Consider the following 18,006-nt stretch of genomic DNA (forward strand, 5'->3'; position numbering starts at 1 on the left):
CTGATACCAGGTACGTCACTGCGCCGTTAGGTAGTATTTCTCTGATGCACAACATGTTAATTCAAAGAAATATGTCAGCAACTTTTAGGTATCTTGGTGACGATATATACTGTATCAGCAGTCCATATGCAGTTCATAAACCCAGTGCAGACATAGAGAGATTAATAATCAATAGGACTTTATTGCCATGGAAAAGGGATGCATTTATTACCTGCTCCTCAGTCAATATCTAATCATCACATACAGACACATACAGGGATTCTCGTGCTAAAGTGTGTATAGCTGAGCACAAAAAAACACTCTGAGATGTGTGTAAGGTGTGATTATACATGCACACACACTCATAAAACATATACAGGTGCTGGTCATATAATTAGAATATCATCAAAAAGTTGATTTATTTCAGTAATTCCATTCAAAAAGTGAAACTTGTATAATGTATACATTCATTCCACACAGACTGATATATTTCAAATGTTTATTTCATTTAATTTTGATGATTATAACTGACAACTAATGAAAACCCCAAAATCAGTATCTCAGAAAATTAGAATAATGTGAAAAGGTTCAATATTGAAGACACCTGGTGCCACACTCTAATCAGCTAATTAACTCAAAACACCTGCAAAGGCCTTTAAATGGTCTCTCAGTCTAGTTCTGTAGGCTACACAATCATGGGGAAGACTGCTGACTTGACAGCTGTCCAAAAGACGACCATTGACACCTTGCACAGGGAGGGCAAGACACAAAAGGTCATTGCTAAAGCTGTTCACAGAGCTCTGTGTCCAAGCACATTAATAGAGAGGCGAAGGGAAGGAAAAGATGTGGTAGAAAAAAGTGTACAAGCAATAGGGATAACCGCACCCTGGAGAGGATTGTGAAACAAAACCCATTCAAAAATATGGGGGAGATTCACAAAGAGTGGACTGCAGCTGGAGTCAGTGCTTCAAGAACCACCACGCACAGACGTATGCAAGACATGGGTTTCAGCTGTCGCATTCCTTGTGTCAAGCCACTCTTGAACAAGACACAGCGTCAGAAGCGTCTCGCCTGGGCTAAAGACAAAAAGGACTGGACTGCTGCTGGGTGGTCCAAAGTTATGTTCTCTCATGAAAGTAAATTTTGCATTTCCTTTGGAAATCAAGGTCCCAGAGTCTGGAGGAAGAGAGGAGAGGCACAGAATCCACGTTGCATGAAGTCCAGTGTAAAGTTTCCACAGTCAGTGATGGTTTGGGGTGCTATGTCATCTGCTGGTGTTGGTCCACTGTGTTTTCTGAGGTCCAAGGTCAACGCAGCCGTCTACCAGGAAGTTTTAGAGCACTTCATGCTTCCTGCTGCTGACCAACTTTATGGAGATGCAGATTTCATTTTCCAACAGGACTTGGCACCTGCACACAGTGCCAAAGCTACCAGTACCTGGTTTAAGGACCATGGTATCCCTGTTCTTAATTGGCCAGCAAACTCGCCTGACCTTAACCCTATAGAAAATCTATGGGGTATTGTGAAGAGGAAGATGCGATACGCCAGACCTAACAATGCAGAAGAGCTGAAGGCCACTATCAGAGCAACCTGGGCTCTCATAACACCTGAGCAGTGCCACAGACTGATCGACTCCATGCCACGCTGCATTGCTGCAGTCATTCAGGCAAAAGGAGCCCCAAATAAGTATTGAGTGCTGTACATGCTCATACTTTTCATGTTCATACTTTTCAGTTGGCCAACATTTCTAAAAATCCTTTTTTTGTATTGGTCTTAAGTAATATTCTAATTTTCAGAGATACTGAATTTGGGATTTTCATTAGTTGTCAGTTTTAATCATCACAATAAAATGAAATAAACATTTGAAAGATATCAGTCTGTGTAATGAATGAATATAATATCCAAGTTTCACTTTTTGAATGGAATTACTGAAATAAATCAACTTTTTGATGATATTCTAATTATATGACCAGCACCTGTATACAGTATACATGAATGCTGCATTTGTGTTGGCCCCATCTCCTGTCTCACCTTCCAAACCTATTGACTAAAGCTGTCAATGTTCCTTAGATTGCCATTTTGTCATATTATATGCATCACAGATCCCCTCAAGTCTTGCGATTGTGTGTGTGCATGTGTGTGTGTGTGTGTGTGTGTGTGCACGCGTGCGTGGCTGGTAACTGCTCGATAACCTGCTGACCCAGGTGGATTTTGTGCTCAGTTAAGCAGGGCTGATAGATTCAGTAGGACATAGGTCTGTTTGCCCTTGTTGCGATTTGCTCACCACTGGAGACACACATAAACACACACAAACATACACAAACACACACACACACACACACACACACACACACACACACATTTTGTCAGTAAAGCATGCCAACTGCCAATCATCACTAATCAGTCAGTATGTGATGAAATCCCAAGACGTCTCAATGACAACTGATCACTTCTTTCACGTATTTAACTGCACTAACAAAGTATTTTAATGGTTGGTTTGTCCTAGACACACTTGAAACTGCAGGAGGCACCGGTCCTAACTGTTGACATTTTTATTAAGGTCAAGGTGATTCACGTTTTCTGCTGTCTCACTTTCTTCTAGTTTACTTTGAGTTGAAAATGATTGAGAATGTGGGAGAGGCGTGGCTGCCACATCAGCTTTGTTCGCTAATCCTATGTGCAGACATTTGCAGTTGATGTGCACCATAGGTTAAGTAATGGACAGCAGCTGACTGTGCAGTTGAATGATCGTAGCAGAAGGACACTTCCAGCACTCCCGTCTCGGCAGGCAGTTTGTCAAACTAAAGGCCTTGTACCTCAGATGTCCAGTACGTTCAGGTCCGTTTACAGTGTGAGAACACTTTGTTCAGTTAAAGCAACACACAGTTTGATAGCAGAAAAGAAAATCCACATCTTAAGTTAAACTGGAGCTGTGGAGAAAGTTCAAGAAGATCTTTTCTTTCACATTTCTGCTATTTCTTTTCAGTCTAATTTGTTTTGACACTTCTGCATCCCCCACACTGCCAATGTTCCTTTCATACACAAAATCATACATCACCATATTTGGCCAATCACCTCTCAGCCAGTGTTCCTTGAGCCAATTGGTCCTTCACAGAAATCCTGTCATCATGTCTTTCTGACCTGTTATTGTGCAACTCACACCTCCCCCATCATCACAATGATCTTCAGGATGTTAGCTTTCAGTTTCCACTGCCAGCAGCGTCTAAACTTCCTGTCCTCTCCATAGGCCCGTTAAACATGGCCCATTGTGCTGACTATTATTATATTATAATATACATCTGATGGTAGAAAAGAAGTAAAAATATCTTCCTTTTGGGGCAGTTGTGCAATAATTTTGTACAAATAGTACATACCTAGAAGTACAAGTCCTACAGCATATTACGTTCAAGTGCATTGTGACTGCAGAATGTTGATGATTCTGAAATCAACACCATAGCTGATCCTGTTCAGTAGCTGACTGTTGCATGTATGTCAGAACATAAATTCCTATGCATATGTTGCATTTGGTAAACAGTGAGGAACCCTTTTAAATACATTTCTTGGTGAGTCATGCTCCATTTCTCAGTAAACAATCTGTTATGTGCAGTAATTACAGTACAGAACAGCCACATAAAAGCAAGATCTTTATTATAAATGTCACAGCAACAGCTCGAAAGTAGTGAAAATAGAAACAGCACAGTGTACAGCGACACCGCGGCTATGTGCTTGACTGTCCACAATATAAGCATCAACAAAGCAGATGTGTTACACACCAATCAAACATCAATTCACTAAATGCATGTACTGTAGGACACACTATTGTAAAGCAGCCAACAGATTCAGGTCAAAGCAAAGAACAATGAAGAAGGATTAAAAATAAAACAAGTACAATCTACATAATACACAGAATGAGTTCATATATAGGCTAACCACACAAACACACTAAAGCACGCATTATCATATCAATATTTAATTAATCCTCCCAGTCCCAGTTGTTAAGGCATTTTTGCTTTAGACTGCCAGATTCAAACTGGATAGCATAGTTACAATATTAGCAAGATGTCGTCATGTTTTTTTTCAGTGGTGGGCAGTAATGCATTACTTAGTAACAGTAATGTGATTACTTTATTCTGTAACGATTTACAATTACAAATTGAAATTCAGTAATTACATTACAGTTAAAGCTACATTACTTCGATAATATGTTGGTCAGCTTGTTTGCTGTCTTACCGGAGGTGTAAATGGAGGGTTCAAGTCAATTTGATCAGTGTTCAGTAGACAAACATGGGGCAGAATGTGTCCGCTAGCTTTGCGATGTTGCTGGAGTCGTGGGGAGGCAGCAAGTATTTAGCAGAAAAGAACAAATGCGACTACCACTAACTCCAAAGTTGTCTTATTTTAATGTTGAGCCTTTGTAGCTGGTTTGCTAATGTTAGCCACTTTAAGCCTACATTCAGGAATCATCTGGTTTTGTTTAGAGCTTGGAGCTGCAGTCAGCACGGCTAATGTTAAGCTAGCTGGTGGTCAGTAAATCCTTTCAAAACGTAGATGTGCTGCTTGTTAAATCATAATGTCTTGTTTTCTGTTTCTACACATGAAAACAATATGTGACATGGGGATGTGGAGGATTTGAAGTTGTTCAAAGGCGTGAACAACTGAGGAGATGGGCTGAGTACTAACAGTAGTAAAGTAATATAATTACCTTTTCAATGTGTAATGAATGAATGATTACGAATTTCAAGTAACCTGCGCACACTATATTAACACAATTAACACACATTAACATATTAACACAAACATTAACAGCACAGTGAGGTCAATGTCCCCTGTGACCTTTGTTACATCATGGTGACAACAATCAGCTGTCAGTGATCTCTGATCATGAGACAGCATGTCCCTATCGGCTGGTTCAGGTTTACTGTGATATCATTGTGACACAAGTGTAATCTGTGTTTCAAGTCTGTGTCCCTGTGGGTGTAGCTGTGATCGGCAGTTAGGTAAACAGTCTATGTAAGATACATGTCTCCATCAACGTGTGTGTGTGTGTGTGTTTGTCTTTGTCTTTCTACATCTCTTTAGGATTTTCGGCTGATCCGTGACAACAGTGTTACTAAGCTGTTAAATCGGAAGAGCAAACAGATAGACGCGCGCGCACACACACACACACACACACACACACACACACTGAGGGAGGGAGGAGAAAAATAGAAGAAACAGAATGAAAACAGCCTTGCTGCAAGGCGTTCCTGGCCAGATCATCAAAAGACACCTATCGTCTGCTTCTCAGGGCAGACGCTCGTGGGGAGAAGAGTGGCGGACTGATGCCAAGAGAGAAGAAACACACCAGACAGAGAGTGAACCAGGGCCAAAGACGCCAAGAGGCTGAGAGAGAGAGTAGGCAAAGACAGAGCTAAAAAAAGAGCGAATAAAAGAGACTGGAAGATTGACTAAGACGAGTGAGGCAGAGAGATATAAAGAGTCGATGTCATGTCCAACAAGGGCTGAATACATATTTTATATATCCAAAGGCTGGGAATTAAAAATTAACCCGGTCATCCTGTCTCTACATGATCTCACCTAATGACGGCAAAGTGCTCTTCTCTCTGCCTTGCTTGAACACACAGACATATACACATACTTTGAATAGAGCCTCAGTGTGGAGCGTATTCAGTTTAGCAGAAGCAAAGTGCACTTTGACACACTTTAACGCACTTTGACGTGTATGTTTGAGCGTGTCTCTCCATCCTCTACCATTTTTTTGCAATAAAGTCAACTTCCTTAGAGCTAGCCGCAGACCAAGCAAAACAAAAACTAGAAGGAAAAAATCCATCAGCATACTGAATATAAAAGTACATATACAATCAATTATTTATTCCTACATCTATTGTAAATTCACAAAAAAACATCAGTTAAACTTAGACCTCCATAGTGCACAATGCCATAATAACTGGACTGGCAAATCCCTATTCAAGTGGAACATCCAGTGGATGGACAAGCATTAGCTCTCTTTTGAAGCTATTTTCAGAATCTTTAAACCAGCAATAACTGATGTTTTGGCTACTTGGGGGCAGTGACATTTCATTTCATCACCTTTAAGTTGATATGGCCAACTTCAACCTTTTGGTTCAGGCAATTAAAATTGAGTATGGACACACACTATGTTATTTCCAGTTACCATTAGCAAACAGATTTGCAACTTTGGTTAAAATCTTTCTTTTTTTGTTTATAGTCAGCTGACAAAATATTTGATTTTTCAAGATGCACAGAAAACTCTGAGGATTATGGAAATACTTGTGGTAAACTGTGGTATGTTGCTCAACAACCGTCTGTTTTTTTCACAGATCATCAGGGATTTCTCCTTCAGAGAAACAGATGCTTAGCTGTGACTCAAATGCAATAATATGAGACATAACATTAAGAGTAACAAACTGGAGCTGGATCAAACCAAAGTACTGCAATTGCCCACTGATATGTAAAATGCTACAAAATAAACAGATTGTATATGTTAAAATCCATCTAACTATCTCTAACCGCTTATCTGTGCAGGGTCGCAGAGGGGCTGGAGCCAATCCCAGCTGATTGGGTGAGCGGCGGGGTACACACTGGAGGGGGTCTCCAGTTCATCACAGGGCTTTCTGTTAAAATATGAGATAATCTATTTTTAAATGTTAAAATTAATTGCAAAGAACTCACATATATAGCCATTATAACATACCCATTAGTTGCAGTTTAAAACAGATGATTGATTTGTTTTGATCGTGACTCTGTGACCACCACGAGACAAGCACTAGGACCCTGGGTGCCATGGCCCAGTTAAACATGGCTTGTTGTTTAATTAATATGCATGCCAGCTCAATTATGACTGTTCCTTATCGACTACAGCGCGATTCATTTCATGACATGGCGTACCTAATTGGCTGAGCTGAAATGCTGTGAGGAGAAAGAGTATTAAATTCCTGCGATCCCTGAGTGAAGAAACCAACACACACTTCTTATCTGCACCCACATGGGAGGGAGTAAAGAAGAGGAGACATAGAGACAGAGCAGTGGGACTTTAAAGATAATGATATGCCCCCCTTTTCCTCCACACAAACACATTTAAAAGCCTAGTGGCTGCCTTTAAGACAAATGCTACACTAATTCATGGCATTTCTCTGTTGTCACTATACTCTTCAGGGAAATGGAGATTTAAGACACCAGTTGATTTGCCAATTTATTTGCCAATTACAATGCAGGCTTTGTGCATATGTGACAACATGATCCTCCTGTTATTAACAGTGTCAACATTTCTAAAGCCAGTTTGTGTTTACCACCCAAAACTCAACCCCACGGACCAATGAATGGATCAATCCAGAGGCTTGACCAGTCTACAACAGAGACAAATCAATGTGCTGGACATGTGGGACAAGCACTGCAGGATCAAAGTAGAAGATAAGAACTGATTTAAAACCTCTTCTCTTTCTATTTCTAAGGAGAAACACATTTTTCTGCACATTCCCCACACATATTGTCTTTCTATTGCCATAAGATCCAGTCTTCCCTTTTTTTCCCTCCCTTATGTGGCTTCATAGAAAAATCATCTTATTCCACACTGTCAAAATCATAAATATACTGTATATTGTGCATTGGCTTGTTCCAGCTTTTTATTGAAGCTACATGATGTCAGCTCCGAGAAAAATATTCAAACCAAAAACTCAATGACCTTATAGCTGCATCATTCCAGCAAATGTTTGAGCCAAATACCTTGGGGCTTTACTAGAAAATAAAGTTATGTGGGTTTGAACAATGTTTGGCTGCACAGCATGACTTTGTAATGACTCACCAGCAAGTCAGTTGGTTTTAAAAGGCTATTTTTGACCATTTTAACGATTAGACTGCTTGAAAAAAAGAAAGTAGGGAAAGCTTGGGTAGTAACATCTTAAAACAAATTTTAAAAGTAAACTACAGAGGCAGGACACAAATACAAACAATCCTCTGACGCTACACTGTCTACAAGATTCCAGTCGGGGAGCTGAATTATGGAACGCATCCAACTTCTGTTAAGGAGAGAAACCTTTGGAAAGAGATGCTCTCCACCCACAACCCTCTCTGTAATAGCCTCCCATCATCACACCAGTTATCAGTAAATGTTTGACTAGCAAATCTAGGCTGTCTTTATTTTATACCTGAAAGGGAAAACTGACGGAAGTGATGAGGCATAAGGTGAAACATCAGAATAAAACCCACACAGCTCCAGAGTAGTATTGATCTCATGAGCTATATAACAGAGCGTGTTGGGTTTCCCCTCTTCAACCACTGACCCACATAATAATGGTCTCTTGCCTGGAGCTACCGACTTGCCATACGAAAAGTCTTACTTCCTGTATCATCAGCGTACCATAAAAAAGAGTAAATATTCCTTTATTTAATAAAGCATGGAATAGTTTACCTCTCACCATCCGATTTAAGTGACATTTTAGCCACATGGCTCTGTAGATGGCAATGTGGGCCAGTCAACCTTTGGTCCAGACTGAAATATAAAATCTGTGGGATGGATTGCCATGAAACTTGGTGGAAGAGCCATACATGTTCCCCTTTGGATGAACAGTAATAACTTTGGTGATCCTCTGACTTGTCCTCTCTTCATCAGGTTAAATATTTCATTTCAACTTTAATATTCCCATGCTCTTCTTAACTGACGATTTTGCCTGATTTTTGTATTCTTGTTTTAAGTCTATGTGTTGTTCTTTTGCCTGTTACTATCCTGCCTCTTTCATGTTTTAAATTATGAAGCATTTTGTAACGTTTGTCTTGAAAAGCGCTACTGTACTAAATCTTACTTTACTTACAAGTGATCACTACTAAATTCCTTGGTAAATGTTGATGTCTATCAACAAGGATTTTTGTTTACATGGGATAACATTCAAACAGAAGGCTGTGAGTATAATTGAATTGGCTCCAACTCATGAGCGAGCATAGTCGTAAACACAACCGCTTTCATACAGAGATCCCGCAATAAATGCAGAAACACCAGCATACCAGCTGAGGCTTTTCACTTAGACATGTTCCTCTAGCTGCTCTGTTACTGCCATATACAATCTATGGTTACTACCACGTTCCTGGCTCAGAGGCAGATCAAATCAAACCCCTTTTTGGCTCTGTAATATTACCTTACAGACGGCACAGCGAGTAAGTGTGTAAGTGGTTATAAACAGACTCACCAGCAGACAGGTACACAATATGCTGGAAACTCAGGTAAACTCCCACTGCAACACTACAGTAATATTTTTATTAGCTTGAGGTTGAACTGATCCATGCTCGCTGCATGATAACGTTACCATCCAACCATCGTCAACCACTTATCCTGCCTACAGGGTCGCAGGGGGGCTGGAGCCAATCCCAGCTGACATTGGGCGAATCGCCAGTCCATCGCAGGGCCACACATAGACAAACGACCAGTCACGCATTCACACCTAAGGACAATTTTAGAGACACCAATTAACCTCGCCTGCATGTCTTTGGATGGTGGGAGGAAGCCGGAGCACCCGTAGAGAACCCACGCGGACACGGGGAGAACATGCAAACTCCACACAGAAAGGCCATCAGCATTAGCTTGCCTGCCTGCTTTTCAGTAACTGACATAACTATTTGTGACTCTTTCACAGGAGGCTCAACAATGTCAGCACAGCTAAAGGTATCGTATGATACCGAAAAGATTAGCGAGCTAGACTGAATATTATAAATCAGATTGTTGCCACACTTTGTAACAGTTCGACCACTGTAGTGAATAACGTTAGTTCTTCCATTGTGTTGTTGTCCTGCACCGTTCTGTTGCATTTTTGTATATTATGTAGGTCACATAAGTTACAGCGACTGAGACGGTGGAGAAGCTGTGTACCTGAGTATTGTCGGTAAAACCACAACAAATCTAAATTGAACGTTACGAAGCAAACAGCGGTAGATCCGTGCTAACGTTAGCTGGCTGCCCTGCCTGCATCACTATAGGCTATTAAAGAAATCGCTCCACATTTGCATTGTACTGTTACATCATTTCTCGCAAGCTATTATCAATACTTTGACATAATACCGATGGTACACAGGATAGTAATATGGAATGTAGAAAGCCATAATGTTTCAACTTTAGTATTTTGCACTGGATAAAGTTAGCAACTAGTTGGCATTAGCCAGCAAACAAGCAGCTTTTCTGATGTTGACTGTGTTTTCACTCGACATCACCTGATTCTGTTTGGCCTGACGGGCTTCAGCACATAAAACTTTTTTTTTGTTTTGTGCTAGGAGCCGGCATTTCGTTAGCTGCGGTGTTGTTGCTGTATTCGGAGGGAGGCTCGGGAGCATGCATGCAGCTACATCCAGCCCCGATACCTTCACATAACAAGCAGAATAGGGGTTTGTTTCTAAGTGAGGTTACAGCCCATTGACCAAAAGTAAGTAAAAAAAGATTTATTAATAAGTGATTTCATTGAAAAACTACATATAGCCACTTTAAAATTTACACATCAAACCTATTCCTTCACATCCTAGTGAGCAGCACTCATAACTGTGACTGTGACCTTGTCCCAGTGTTGAAGGAGACAAAACAATTACCTTATCATCACCTGCAATACTTCAGAGATGCTCACATACACACATGTAAAGGCATGCACAAATGAACACTCATGATATAAAGCACATCACATGCATGTGCATTCATGGCTGGCCACACAGCCTCATAAGCTTAGTGAGAGAGCCATAAATGATCAATATATGCAGCAGGACCAGTTCTTATTATAATGGAGCTTCATTACTCTCGCTCTGTGAACAGCTGGACACTAACTCACAGGATGGCAGGGGAGAGAAAGTGTGCTGATGGCGGCATGATTGTAGCCACAACGCTGGTGTTATGAGTGTGTGCACTTGGTTGGTGCATTGAACCGGCGGTCTTATCTTTGCACTGCAGGATGTTCACAATATTGTGGCAGACACACAAACAATCCATGACAGACAAAAGACAGTGTGTGTAGAAAAGAGAATTTGAAGTTGAGTTAAAGGTTTGTTTGCTTATTTGCATGTTTTTGGCACAAATGTGTATCTGTGAGACATTTACCACCAGCTCTCTCAGCAATTATGTGTACATCCAACAGGAATGTACACAAAGACAAAGAACCCTCTGTGCTCTATATAACATTCAGCTTCACAGATGGTGTCACACACCTATAGACTTCACTTTATCTACTTAGGTTGTTGTTTGTTTAAATAAAGTCAGGAATGCAGATGTGGTTGACGTATTTGAACTGAAGACATTGTGGACATTGTTTTCAGTTTAATCAGCCTTTGCAAAATTAAACAATTGTGCTAGCAACCAAATAGAAATACATCTTATACTGTTACTATCAACACATGAAAATACTAATATGACTGTGTCACATGTTACAGTTTGATATGTTTTAATTGTTTTATTGTTGTTTTTAATATATTAACCCAGGACTCCCTGGAAGGAAGTAATGATACTGAATAAAGTAAATTGAATTGAACGTAATTTTGTGAAACATGTTACTTTCCGTATGCTGGCTTGGCTGTTTTGAACAGACTTTATCGGCGGAAACCATGACAGAAGCAACCCAATACTCTGAATAACAATTCTTAATATTAGAGTATGGACAGTGTCTCCAACCATATGTTCTAGATGTTGTGATGCACATTACTCCACTGCAAAGACATAACAATTTATTGATTTATGAAACTATTGCAAATGCAAAAAAGGGCTTCTATAAACTGAGACCTAAGGAAACAATTACAGATTGTACCCTCTGTTCCTATCCTTTTACTGCATGGTCATTTCTTCTTTAGCTTGTTTAATATAGTTAGACATTAGACATTAGTTTCCAAACTATGTTTCCAAAAAGAAGTGAACTTAACCTGAAAATAGCTGTGTGATGAAGTGAGGGGAGTAAATGCAAACCTCTCGACTCACATAGAAATGATTTCAAATATCATTCTAACAAAATGACAATGTGTTCTCTGTTGTAAATAAATTCAGATATGCTTAACAATGAGCTGAACAATGAAACTAGGCCCACTAAATTTGTTTTTGTTGCATGTAAATATGTGTGCAGTGGTTATCACTCTTCATGGTGACAGTGAGTAAGGAGTCCATCCTTTAAAGGGGATAATCTGGTGCTGACTTGTCCTTGAGCAAGACAATGAATATCAATCAGCTCCGTGTATGACCTCTGACCTACCTTAGTCTTTCTACCTCTTGCTGTTGCTTCTACTTTTAGCCAGTTTTCACACTCCCCCCTTTCCTGAATTACCCTTCCCTCTTTTTCGCCACCATGTCTTACTTTTTTAAAATGTGCCCGTGTCTGCCAGTCTCATTTCAAATCTGTTTCATGTTTTAATCTGCTTAATCTGTTTTTCCCACAGCCGCTCCACCTCATTTCCTCTCCTACTCCTTCCTACACCCTGTTGATTTGCTGCCGACATCCTCACGGCTCATGAAATGTGACCAACCATGTCATCCTATATTTTGTCTTATCAACCATCTCCCTCTCTTTTCCCCCTCGCTCGTTTCTTTTGATGTTTCCCTCCCTCCCTTCTATCCTGCCGTCTCATCTCGCAGTTTTGAGCACAAGTCAGAAAAAGGATTATTTTTCTTTAGTCATCTTCGGAGGAGCCTCAAATAGGCGCCGGCAAACGGGTTAAGAATAGAAAAACGATGCTATTTATAACTTGTTCCAAAGAATGCCTACCAGCCGAAACAATTGCACTGCCTCAGCATCGCTAATAGACACACATACGCACACACACATACACGCATGCACACAGCCAGCCACAAGAAAAGCTAGTAAATAAAAGGCCAGCACCACCTCAGCTACACACACACCTCTCCTTGACTACAAAAAGGCAGATGCAGTGAAAAACAATACCTGCATCCATATGCATCTTTAAATAGACCGTACTTGTCATGTATTGATAAGGTGACTCCCACAAGAATAGAAACAGAGCAATGAGCAGGATATATTTCAAGCTTTCAAAAGTTCAAGTTCCCGCAAGCTATTTCAGTGCCATGCAGTAATTTCTCGCTAAGTACGGTGAATTAATGTGCGTAATAGCAGAACTTTGGCTCAGTGGCTCATTTTAAATCTTTCATGCAAGTTACCTCATCCTCCAAACACACACACACATATGTGCACATATACACACACTGGTGTGGCGCATCGCTGACAGTTGACTGATGTTGGCCTCATAAGAACAGTGATCTCCCTTAATTATACATGATGTGTCACAGAGAAGGAGGAGGGAGAGAAAGAGGGTGATAGAGAGGAGGGAGGGTGGAAGAAGATACAGATGAGAGATGTAAAAATAGAAAGTGAGAAAAGGTGGTCAGAGGAGTAAATATGAGGCTGGAAGTAGAGCAGAGAATAAGTGGGGTGAAACACAGGAGAGCTCGGAGAAGATGGGAAAGAGGTACCGAGGAGAAGGACAGATGGGGGGAATGAGAAGAAAAAAGGGGAGAAGCGCTGAAAGCAGAGGAGGTCACTGTGTTTTGATCTTGATGAGGCTCTCCTGCAGCCGGTCTGACTTTAACATTAACGCTGAACATGAGAGGCTGCACACGTTCAGCACCCCGGGCTGTAGACACATCCAAAACACACACACAGCCACACACCCTCTCTACCTGCTGTATATTTTGCTGTCAAGCTATTCTTGGAGTCAAGGTAAACAACTTGAAAATAATTATGCTTTGCTGTCATCATGTCTCGTGACCCAGAACCTGAAATATTGTGAAAAACAAGGTTAATCCATCGAAATGCGTATATATCAGTGGCTGGCATACTAGCAGGTGGGCTCGCATCGGAACCACTGGTACATATTGGTATATACTCCAACACATTTTATTAACCAGAACAATAGGTTGAAAGGACCCTTTTTCCTCCTCTTGATATTACAGTAATATAGATCATAGCATTATTTTTTTACTTTTTAAACTACTTTTTTTTGCATCTTTAAAGGTTATGGTTGAAAGAATGAAGAATTTGTTTGGAAATGGATGCATAAGGAGAAACACTGTATTTACTAAATAATATTCTGAAAAGTGAATTATGCTATTATATGTTATGTATTTATGGTAATTTATATTTCTCTTGCAATTGTTGTTTCAAATAAGAGTAATGATATTTTGTAAATAGTAATTTTGAAGAAAAGGATGTTGATAATATTGTTTTGTATATTTGGTATCTATGACAGTTGATATATCTTCTGATCAGTTGCTGACTGATCAGAAGATATAAGGAAATACTCAGATACTACACCCCTGACTATGTTAAGATTGCAGAAAACGCTGATGATGGATGAAGCATACTGTGCTGGAGAGGAGTCTTGTCTGCTCCTCACTGTGTGTTTAAAATCTTACCATAGTACAGTAACATTTAAAACAACTACGACCTATCACTTCACCAGCGTTGATTCTCTACTGTAAAAATGTCTCCTGGAACAAACTCAAACTTAATTTGGGATAAATCACTCATATGTTGCATTTTATTCAATTTTAGCTTTTCATCTTCTATTTCTTTGTGTCTCCTTGAATAATCTTGTGTTTATATCTGGTCATGATGCCTTTTATGTCTAATGCAAATCAGTTTGAATTGCCTTGTTAAGCAATAATATCAATCATTCCAGTCATAAATATTAATTACTTTTTTAGGCAAAATTGTCTGAATTGAAGTCTTCACTTAATCAGAATAATCCATGCAGCGCCAAACATTGTGCCCCACAGGAACCTGGCTAATGCACCCATGTTTTATGCAAAGTCAAGACCTGACGCCTGACTCACATTAAGCAGCTATTCAGTTGTGACACATTTGCTCAGAAGCACAATTTGAGAACAACTTTATCACTCAGTTTCTATGATGGCATTCACTCTAGTGCTGTCTTTGGCATCTCATCCTGACCTACATGTGCAGAACAAAGTAGTAGTCTGCAGAGTAGCAGAACGATCAAAATTATAAGGAGAAGAACAATGACAATGCACAGGGGAAAAAAGCAGATATAGTAAGATGGATGGAAGATGTAAGTCTTCCTACAGTGAAAAGAGTAGAAGTGCTGTTGTTAGCATGAGGAGCACAGGATGTCATGAAATATGTAGGAAGGAGCAACTCAGCACCGGAACACAAAGCCATTAAAGAAAGAGCTGGAAAAATGCAGTCAGCTAGAAATATAAATGTCCATTTCCTTATCGAGCACAGATACACAGCTAAAAACACATACACACTTTCACAGTCTTGGACCTGAAAAGCCACACTTTAATGTTCTCTGACGTGTACACGCACTTTAACACACTTTTGTGCTCTCAAAGACACAAGCACGCAGGTATACATGCATGTGCAACACAAAGAAACAGATCTGGCCTTGCTCTGCCTCTCTCCCTCCTTCTCTCTCAGCGCACTTTATGGTATTTTGTAAATCATTGATTGGGTACATGTAGAAGACCAGTGAGACAGTTAGTTTCACATGCAGCGAGTTCGTTCTTTCTGGGTCAGACAACAGGGCAGCTGACAACTTCTTCTGAAGGCGTCTCAGGATGAGGTGTGGTGCTGCTCGGAGCTGCGTTCACTCACTGCGCTCTCAACTCTGTTCAACTCACTGGGTTGCCAACAAGCTGGTGCTGCTTTGAAGGAGTTGTTTGCTGAAGATGTAGTAGAATATAACTTACGGTATTAGTGTTTCTATGCTGTTTAGCATATTATATTAAAATATTTTCTTTGCACATTAATAATTATGAGGCCTTCCAACCACAGTTCAGAGCTGCAGTTGTGGAGCCAAAAGGGCATGAATGGTGGAGGAAGGAACACCAAATATTAAGCTGTAGGCTGTAACTCACAGATCAGCTCTTTTGCTCAAAGTCTGATTCCAATGACATGAGATGGCAGCAGATGGCAGATCATGATCTTTCAAAATCAATCTGCTTTTATCCTGAGTAGATATAACTTTTTTGCTGATAACATTTTAGTACAGTTGCTTGTGTACACGCAAACATCCCAGAAATACCTCCTCCTGCTTGTGGCTTGGGTGTAGTTACAGGGCTGTGACTACCTCAGTCATTTTGAAATAAAGAAACAATTGTATATTAGCACTAGATCTCTTCTGTTCTCAGACTCCAATGGACAATGGCTGTTAGATTTGAACCTGATAAATCCAAGTGAAGGCTCTGATTTTAGAAAATGAGGTTTTGTTTTTGAGTAAATCCTTGACTTCCCATAAAAACACTTTTTCCAATGTGTCTACTTTTGAAGAATGTTTAAGAATAGTTTTTAGCCTTTTAGTTTGATACTACAACTGCTTACCAGCTGAGTGCTACAGGACTGACTTTCTTGGCATTTCCACTTGAAGCCGGTTGGGTGAAAACAACACGCATCATCTACAGGCAGTCAACGCAAGTAAGCACAACTGTCTACCTCTCTCTATCTACACACACACACACACACACACACACACACACACACACACACACACACACACACACACACACACACACACACACACACACACACAGCTCCACATGACTGATCAATAACCCAAACAGCAGTCCTCTCTGTCCTCATCATCATCACTATCATCACCACCACACCCATGGAGCTCCATCATTTCCTCTTCTGTGAACCACCAAACTTCATCCTAACTTCTCTCCATACATGGGTCACATCTTGCTTGGATCCCAACACACACATGTGCACAGATCACTATTTATTGGCTATTCCTTTTTTTGTTTTTTTAATCTCATTAAATAGGCATTATATTGTATGGAGCCTCTCCAGTAGGCTAAATCACAGCAGCATGGAAACTAGAATAACCACACGTTGAAATGGTCTTTGTTGTACAAATTTGACGAAATGATCAGAATAATAATAAACAATAAATCGAGATTAGCCTATAGTTTTAATTCACCTGTATAAGCCTCTGTGAAAATTAAAGGAAATGATTCTGCTGCATCCACGTGATGTTTGCAATGATCACAGAGGACAATACATGAGGTGGATGAGGCTTTCGTCTACCTGGATGCTGCAGGAGATCTCGGAGTCGTCCAGTAACCGGATCGTGCAGAGGACCTCCTGGTCCAAGGAGCGGATGCTGGGGCTGCGAAACCGGAGCATTTTCATCCTCCTGTCGGTTCTGTTTCAGCTCCTCATGTCAGCGGATCCGCGGGAAGACCAGACGAGACGCACACGTACATACACGGAGGACTCACGCAGACACACTCATGCATGTATGCTCCTTTCAGTCTGGGCTAGTCACCCCTCTGACGCCCTTGGGAATGAATGAGTGGATGGACAGATGGATGGATGGCTGGATAAGAGAATGGATGGATGCAACAGAGCGGGAGGGAGGAGAGCCTGCATCCGTCTCCTGCCTGCCCAATGATGAAGCTACAGGAGGGAAATAGCTCCCCCCCCCCCCCCCCCTCTCTCTCTCTCTTCTTCCCTCCCTCTCTCTCTCTCCCTGTCTGTCTCAGGATTGCTCACCCACCTTCCAACACGTTCCAAATTTCAGCATGAATCTCCACACTGCAATTATGATCCCACGTGTGTGGTGTCAGATTTACCAGTCCTGTTGAGTTTTGGATAAAGTCTTTAGCTATGCTTTCATATTTTTATAAAACAGAGGGAAAAACATTTATAGGCTATTCACACACTCATTATATGTGCTATGTCCTTCCACGTTTTTGAGGTGTTTTTTATAATTATGCTAAAATATAGGCATACAGATCCCCAGGCGCCTATAATGCCTTTAAACATGCATCAGCATGGAATGTGTCAAAATGTCTGATTGAGATAAAAATAAACCATATTGTTACACATAATTTCGTAACGTGATAAACTCTGTCATCAGAAACACGTCAGCTATGGGCTAAACTCATTTTAACTGCGGGATTATTTTATTTTAATAAATTATGACGTCAAAAACAATTTAGCTGCAACGTAAGCTAAACGTGTTGCAGAATAGAGTGCTGTCTCTTTAAGACGTAGCCGACGTGCTTCGATCGTCATCGCG

General features: G+C 40.6%; 1 protein-coding gene across 3 annotated transcripts in view; it reads right to left on the bottom strand.

The window, feature by feature from the left end:
• frmd3 (FERM domain containing 3) overlaps positions 1–17,376 on the bottom strand; it is a 61,839-nt gene extending 44,463 nt beyond the window's left edge. For all 3 annotated transcript variants that reach the window (XM_038704720.1, XM_038704722.1, XM_038704719.1), the window contains exon 1: positions 17,010–17,376. In XM_038704720.1, coding sequence (XP_038560648.1) covers positions 17,010–17,114 — 105 coding nt within the window. In that variant the 5' untranslated portion in view covers positions 17,115–17,376. The remainder of the gene's footprint in view (positions 1–17,009) is intronic.
• Between the last annotated feature and the right edge of the window lie 630 nt (positions 17,377–18,006).

The sequence above is a fragment of the Micropterus salmoides genome, unplaced genomic scaffold (assembly GCF_014851395.1).
Source record: "Micropterus salmoides isolate LMB-PRFRI ecotype aquatic unplaced genomic scaffold, ASM1485139v1 Ms_hic_scaffold_7, whole genome shotgun sequence".
NCBI classification, from domain to species: domain Eukaryota; kingdom Metazoa; phylum Chordata; class Actinopteri; order Centrarchiformes; family Centrarchidae; genus Micropterus; species Micropterus salmoides.